This window comes from Dinoponera quadriceps, unplaced genomic scaffold, assembly GCF_001313825.1.
Source record: "Dinoponera quadriceps isolate SergipeBrazil2010 unplaced genomic scaffold, ASM131382v1 scaffold1742, whole genome shotgun sequence".
Classification (NCBI taxonomy): domain Eukaryota; kingdom Metazoa; phylum Arthropoda; class Insecta; order Hymenoptera; family Formicidae; genus Dinoponera; species Dinoponera quadriceps.
In genome coordinates, this window is record NW_014555803.1 from 70465 (window position 1) to 78814 (window position 8350).

At 37.9% G+C, this 8350-nt stretch overlaps 1 protein-coding gene across 1 annotated transcript in view; it reads right to left on the reverse strand.

The window, feature by feature from the left end:
* The window catches only part of LOC106745433, a 28629-nt gene extending 24854 nt beyond the window's left edge, over positions 1 to 3775 (reverse strand). Inside the window, 4 exon segments of the mRNA XM_014621026.1 lie at positions 523 to 581; positions 1480 to 1860; positions 2925 to 3060; positions 3636 to 3775. Coding sequence (XP_014476512.1) covers positions 523 to 581; positions 1480 to 1860; positions 2925 to 3060; positions 3636 to 3775 — 716 coding nt within the window.
* Positions 3776 to 8350: the final 4575 nt, after the last annotated feature.

The window sequence follows — 8350 nt, forward strand, 5'->3', positions numbered from 1 at the left end:
AAAAGTATAAAATAATAAAATATAAAATAAATTCAGTGCTTTTATTTTTTTTTTGATAATTTTCAATATGTATATCATAGGTATGTCAGTTTTGAAGCCTAATTTCCAGAAATGTTAATCTTTAAAAATCTTAACAAATAATTATTTGCAAGGAAATATATAATAATTTTCATAAGACTATTACATATTTTGATAGGAAAGTGTTGCTGGTTTGCATGTATACATATAAATTTTAATTTTAAAACTTCAATGAGGCCAAAAAACCAAAACCAAAAATGGTATGTCAGTTTTGGTGCTTTCTCTCTATTCAGGTTTTCATTCAAAGTTAGATTTGAGGTTTTCAGTTGAATTGTATGATATACTTGACATTATATATCTGAAAACACTATTTATAATTGAAAAACTCGCATATAACTCCGAATTCAAATCTGAATATCTCATTTGAGACAAATTTCAAGTAACAACTATTAATACAGGCGTTAAAGAACACAAATCGCGTTGTGCGACATACTCGATACTCACGGCTCGGCGTCCGGATGCTCCGGGTCCTCCCTTATATCGAATACTTTTCCAAGTCCTTGCTGTACGGCAAGATAATTCAAGATCCTATGAGTGATCCTATCTGCGAAACCGGCTAATTACGTTATAGCGACTGGAACGAGCGCAATCGCGCGAACGTAACGGCTAGAGTCCTAGATATAAATAAAAAAGCGATATTGAACAGGATAGATTTGATTGGCTGTTTGAATCACATGACTGTAGCGCGAGTTTTTCTTAGCGACTACGACTAAGAGCGCACGGTGCATACCGATATATAATATTTATTCGTAAGTTATACTATTTTTATTATATTTTTATGATATCATGATTTACACAAATTCTTTTTTTGATGTATTAAGTTATAACAAATAGCTACAAATTATTGGGAGAGATATTTTATTTAAATAATAAATATTAATATATATATAATAAATATAAATAAAATATTATATAATATTTAAAAATATAATTAAAATTCTTTTCCTCCTAAATTTTCTATAAATTTTCTACAAGTTTTCAGTTTCTTTGGGAAACATCTTTAAAAATAGACATGAAAACGGCCTTTAGCAAACAACTCCTTTGAGTCTTCATCTTACGTAACGCAATGACCCAGACAGCGCAATGTCCAAAATCGCTAACTTTCTACCAAGGTTTTAGAAAAACATGGACGACTTTTAATATATTGAATTTAACGTCGCTTCTCTATTTATATCTAAGACTCCAGTAACGGCTACGAACGATGGGCAGTAGCGGGAATCGTACGGAGATGCTTCGAGATGCGACAGAATGCCGCGTGATCTACGTCCCACACAGCACACTTAATCCGAAGAATGTCCTGCGGATATCCTTAGGACGTAGGAACGTTTTTAAGACATTTGCCTTCAAAATCTGTGCTGCATGGGTTGATGCGGCGATTTATCGTAATGTAAGCGCACCAACCTTTTCCAGCTCACGGAGAATGGAGAGGGCGATGGGCACCATCATGGCGGTCGCGGCCGCGTTAGCGATCCACATGGATATAAAAGTGGTCACGGTGCAGAGACCGCCGACCAATTTCGCGTGGCTACAACCGAGCGTCTTCATCACGACGAGGGCGATCCGCAAATGAAGATTGCAGTGTTCGGTGGCGATCGCGAGAATGAGGCCGCCCACGAAGACCATGATGGTGTCGTTTATGTAGCAGACGCACGTCTCCTGGCTGCTAAGGATGCCGAACGATGGGAACAGCACCACGGGTATCAACGACGCGATCCCGATCGGCAAGCACTCGGTCACCCAGTAACCGCCCATCAGCAGTACGATGTAGGCGCACCTGGTTTCCTGCGGGCGCAACAGGTCCGGCAAGGTCGAAATAAATCGGATCGATTTCAATGAGGCTCGATGAAGAGATAGGGGAAACTGGGAGTCACACGAGTAAGTTTGTCGCAACTTATATATCTCACTTAATAAATAAAGGAGCACATTCTTCTCCATAATGTAGATTGCTGATTGCTGGTTGAGTGTATGAAATAGCTTATGATATAATTGCATGTGACACTTATGAATATTTTTTTTAAAGTTAAACACAGTGAATAAACGTTCTCCTACTTCTATTTTTATTGTTCCATTAGTATTGAAATCACTGGTCGTGATGTCTTTGTACACAGGAATAAAGTGCTAAATTTAAATAAATAATTACTCTAATATTCCTTAGAAAATTTTTACTTGGATTAAGTCAATTTTATACTTGGACCAACTATATATTTTATTTGGGAAATTTACTTGGGAGATATTTCACTTAGAAAAAAATATTTTATTTCATTTGTTAAGGAATGTTGAAGTAATTAATTAAGATTATTTACTTGAGTTTAATATTTTTCTCTGCATAGACATAAAAATTAGTGTAGTTTTAGCTAATTTTTTCTGTATTTAGTTAATCATTATTGCAACATTGTTTAGGGATAATTTCTTTTCTTCAAAATGATCTTTCACTTTAAATTGATTCAAATGAGATGGCTATGATAATAATATATAGTTTAAATCAGCTCCACACGATGGCAAAAATATAGGTGAAAATCGGAAATTATATAAATCACATATATTATACTATGTTATTTATGTTATATTATATTATATTAAATTTGTTATATAATCACGTGTGTTATATTTGCCCAACATACGTGACTTATACTAAAATGTACATGATATTATGAAATGTTGCACACTTTTCTTGCACATCTTTTCTTTAACCAGTATATATATATATATAAATATATATAGCGTAGAAATAAACCCTGGTCTCCCCTAACTCGAGACGTCGTGAGCCACCCCGGCAATTCGGTCAAATATCTCATTTGAAATTCGAGCTTTTTTAAATGTCGATCGACAAATTTTCGAGGACTCACCGGATAATTGTATATCATGAGGGCAGGTAGCAGAAACATGGGCCACAAAATGGCAAAAAGAATTCGCCAATACATCTTGAGGAAATCACCAATTTGTTGTATATACGTTAATAGTAGTCGTAACGTAACTTCGAGCCTGCGGGAAGACCGTACTTTTATTTAAATCCCGGTATTCAGTTAAATCTTTTGGCAAAGAGGATTTGCGGATTATGTTCATATTAATTATCTTCTCCAACACGATGTGCTAACTTAACCTATTAGTGCGGTCGTTTTGAATAAGCAGCCGGCGTATTGTCTGACACAGTAAATAACTAAACAAGAGAGAAATGGAGAAAGAAAGAGGAAGAGAGAGAGAGAAAGAGAGAAAGAGAGAAAGAAAGAGAAAGAGAGAGAAAGAGAGAGAGAGAGAGAGAGAGAGAGAGAGAGGGAGGCTTGTAAATAATTTTATCCGCTTGCACCGGTTTATTGATCTCGCCTTGCCAAGTCAGGGAAAGATATAAAATACAAAACAACGTAAATAGTTGTTATATTCCACATTTCACTGGGGAAAAGAAGCGAATTAAAGGGTAAAAGTTAAATTTCGATACGCGGAACTTCGCAGCATGCTCGTCTGATATCCGTTTGTATAGATGTTATTATTTCAAAGCGTTAAAAGGCCTTCCTCGGCAAGCAAGAAGCCGGATAACCAGGTTAAACGCCAGGGGCGGCTACTTTTGCGGAAATTTGCAACAGGTTTCAGCCGGAGTTGTTTTCGCGTGTAAAGGTGACACGAAACGTAACTCTTGCTGCGTCTCGACTTGGTCTTCATTTTCGGCTTCTTCCGGCGCGTTTCTCACATCCCTCCGAGCCATATAAATCAATGTTATGTGCCGCGCAAAGAGGATTCTTCTTCAGATTTAGGTTATTTTGATCCTGTCTCGCGTGTCACAAAGGAAAGAGAATCGACTTAACGACTCCCACGCGCAATTCTCTCTCTCGTTCAGCTCGGTAGAACGGCCGTTAAACTCTCATTGCACTTCACTTCGCAAATATTACGGGTGTCTGAACGAGCGGGATTCGCGTTCAATTCTCACCGCAAAATCGTTTTTCGGCGACACGTTTTTTTTCCCGAGTATACGTACACTATACGCGCGTCATCGCGATAATCGTCATTGCGTAACGGCGGATCGGGGGCTTACGAGGTTCAGCGAATTTGGACATTACCGCGAGAGTGCGAGAAATAAAATGAAAATCAAAATACATAAACATCGCCGGCAATATCGCGGTGTAAATCGGAAACAAGGAAGTTTAATGTCACGCTCGTTAAATATGCTGCACCATCGATACCGCCACCACCGTGCCGCTGCGAGCAGACACAATTTCGGCTTTCATAATTTAGCATTATACCGCGAAATGAACGCCGCGCTGCCCGTTCACGTCTGTCCTATATACTCCCGCATATATATATATATATATATATATATACACGCACGCACATATAACGTTCACGTTTGCGGTTAATTTAATCTTTCAGCTGCGTTTTATTTTTGAAACAAAAGTCGCGATAATAATGAAAATGACACTCCATAACGAGCGAGCGACGAGCGCTATGTTTCCTCAAGATGATTGATGTGTATACGTTTATTTCTTGGGGAATCGCTTCAAATTATTTTAACAACATATTGGTCGAAACGCGATCTACACGCAGATATAAAATTAGAGAAAGGGCGACTATACTAAGGCTGATGTAAGTCGAAGGCCTCAACTCAACAACTTTGATAGATAAAAGTGCTGTAAATGTGGCTCCTCGGCTAATCAGATGATTCCCAAGCCACTTTTAGAGGCACTTTTATTAATAAAAATGAGTTGAGAATATGAATCAAAGTTAACTAAATACTATTTACACATATTTCACAAGTACGAAAACGGTTTCCGACATTGTGTTTCGAATTCTAGCAACCAAACTATTCTTACGGTTTTAATGAAAAACGATGAAAAGTGATGAAAAAGACTTGTAGAAATATTATAAAAGAATTGCAAGATCGTTGACCATCTAATCTTCCAGAAATTGATATGTAAAGTGCACAATTTCTATGATAACGATTGAAATATATGACAGTTGGCCTGAAAAGATTTGACAAATATTATATGCGCTATCCCACACAGCACAACATCTAAAGTCGGGTCATAAGACGTCTTAAAGATTTTAGACGTACTGTACTGTCTGGGTGTATTTTTCTTTGTGTCTGTTGGTTAGGTATCTTTCTAAAGATAGAAAGGTTAAATAATCTTAAAGACTTATAATCAATACGCGAAATACAAAAATTACAGAAAATATAGAAAAATCAGACGTCACGATCATTTTTTTAGTAGCATGTATTTGCGTGCGTCTATCGGTGCAATCAGTCACAAAAAGGTTGCAACACCTTTTTCGAATAAATTTCGAGGCGCATCCATGTTCAACGGGAGAGTTTATTTTTCAGTTGTTTGTTTTTCAGTAATTCTCATGAGATATATCTTTCCATTAGATACGAGGTACGTTGCAAAACTCATCGAAAAAAAGTGTTGCAACCTTTTTGTGACTGATCATATACATCATATATATAATATAGGGTAGATTGAAAAGTTTCCGACCTGACCAAGAAAGAGCAAGAGTTCAGTGAAATTTCAATACTTGTCCAATAGATGGCTGAACTGAAGGAAATACAAAGAGTTAAGTTTGATGTCATTCTAGCGATTAGTTTATTTCTGACAACTTTTTGTGTGACAGTTTGTCAACAATAGAGAAATTTGAGTATCGCGCCGTGATAAAATTCCTTCATTTGAAAGGGAAAATCCTATGGAAATTGAAGCTGAATTAGATTCAGCGTATGGCGATGCTGTTCCTTCATTTACGATCGTGAAAACCTGGGCTGCTAAATTCAAACGTGGCAGAACAAGCATTTTCGACGAGGAATGCTCTGGACGGCCAAAAATTGCAACAACGGGTGAAACAGGAAATACTGGTGAAATGGGGGATCGATTATGTTCAATATCGATTATGTTCAATATCAATATATATTATGTTGAATCGTGATGGACGATCATCGATTAACTTTAAGAGAGACAGCAGGGGCTGTTGGTATCTCATACGAACGGATGCACAACATTTTACATGAAGAATTAGGTGTAAGAAAGCTGAACGGGCGTTGGGTGCCGTACTTGCTCACTGTTGATCAAAAACGAGATCGGTTGAACATTTTACGATCGCATCTTGAACGTTTCAAGTGCGATGAGAAGGATATTTTACGACGTTTTATTATTGTCGTCGACTTTCCTGTTTCCAAATTTTAAAAAATGGCTATCTGGCAAGAAATTCTCGTCGGATGCTGAAGTGATAAGTGTCGTTAATGACTATTTCTCGAGTTTAGACAAAAATTATTATACTAAGGGAATGAAAGATTTAGAAAAACGTTGGACCAAATGTATGAGTTGAAGGAAGGCTATGTTGAGAAGTAAATTTCATTTGGCTACAAAATGTTTTCTTCTCTGTCAGACCGGAAACTTTTCAATCTACACTCGTATTTACAAATGTATATCTAACACGGGCAATTCCAGTCAAAAGTATTATACGCCAAAGTGCGAAAACGATTATTTATTTATGAATTTCTAAACATTATGCAGGTTTTATCGATATTCTTTTGCTATAGAGTCAAAACTGTGATCGTGTTTATAAATATTTAAGATAAATTTGTCACATAGAGCTTCTTCATGTTATATTAACCATTATTTTTCTAACAGTATTTCCACAGACCAACCACCTTAAAGAGAGCGGAATATTTTCATAATCACGTCGAAAACTCTCTGTTTGCGCTTCATGAGAACTGCGATAGTAAACAGCTTTTACGCTAATCGTTAGAGGCGTTCGTAAAAAAAAACTGAGCTTTCTAACCCGACGAACTGCCGCTGTTACTGTTATGATACGGCCGTAACGATAAATCCGTGCGCCGTTGTACGACTCGACAGGAGACGGGGGACCTTCTCTACGCAGGATCCCTATCGTCTCTAAGGGTAAACGTTATTTTCCGGCTGCTCGTCTCGATTTTGCTCAACGCAAACCGGAGGATCGCCCTCTGTAAAGCAGATTACTTTCCCTGGCGGGCAGCCGGCCGGCAAGCCACTTCAAAGCGCGATTCCTCAAAGGAGAGCCCTCCCCTAATACCGTTCGTCTAGCGAGGAGGATTCTCTCTAGCTACAGCCCTGTAGCTCGGGACGAGGGTGGAGGGGTGCTGATTCATCGGGAGCGCCCTAGGCTGGCTGATTCAGAAGGCGAGCGAATGAGCGGGGTGGCGAAAAGGGGATACGAAAGGAAATGCGAAACACAAAGAAGAAAAAATGGCGCGTCCTCCGGACGGACACGAGTCTAGTGGGAAAAATCCGCGGAGAAAGGGAAGGGGTTCCGATCTGTGCGACGGGGGTGGTTGCATGGGGGAGAAGGGGGGATTGCTCGGAAAAATGGATGGAAATGGGTAGAATAGGGTGGCACGAGGGAATCGACTATGTCCGTGGAGAGGGTGCGTGGAGACTCACGAGGGAGGATCGAGCGCGGCGGGACTGCTAGGGATGTTGGAAAGGGATAGTGATACGACTGGCGACGGCGACGAGACACTCGCGTGCGACGTCACGATTAACTGATCGCGACAGATCTTACCCACGTTATCTCTTGGCACATAGAAATGCGCGTCCCTCTTTCCTTTCGTACATTTAGTGCCCCACATCTTATGTTCAACAAAATTTCAGGTTATAATTTTACTCTCTGATTTCTGAAACTTCTGAAACGTGTTTTCCGGAGAATATATACTTCTGCGTTATGTCGTCGTAATTTATTTTGTTTGACATGAAAGAGGAAGAGCATCAAAACCGACATACCATTTTGTTTTTGGGATCTAAAGCCTTATTGAAGGTATAGAGTTAAAATGTATGTGCATGGATGCAAATCAGCAATATTTCTCTATCAAATTATATGATAATCTTATGAAAATTATTACATATTTCTTTGCAAATAATTATCTTTTAAGATGTGTGAGGATTGACGGTTCTAGAAATTAGGCCTACAAACTGACATATTCGTGATATAGGAAATTATCAAAAAAATAAAATAAAAGTACTGGAATTACATTATTTTGTGCATATATTCATACATGTTATATTTAATCTAACATATTTTTTAAAATTTTTAACATTTTACGATGTATATTGTTTTTTTATTATATTAAAAGAAATCCCCTGGTTTTTATTTCCAACCATATTAAACAAACAAGAGAAACAGGGGAGAATTAGTCACCAGTAGCTTCAACCATATTCTGTAAAATGATATTTTACAACAAAGTTCAGGTTTGTTGAAAGATCAGTAAACACAGATATGTCGGTTTACAAAACAACCTAACTCTAACTTTTTTGTTTTCTTC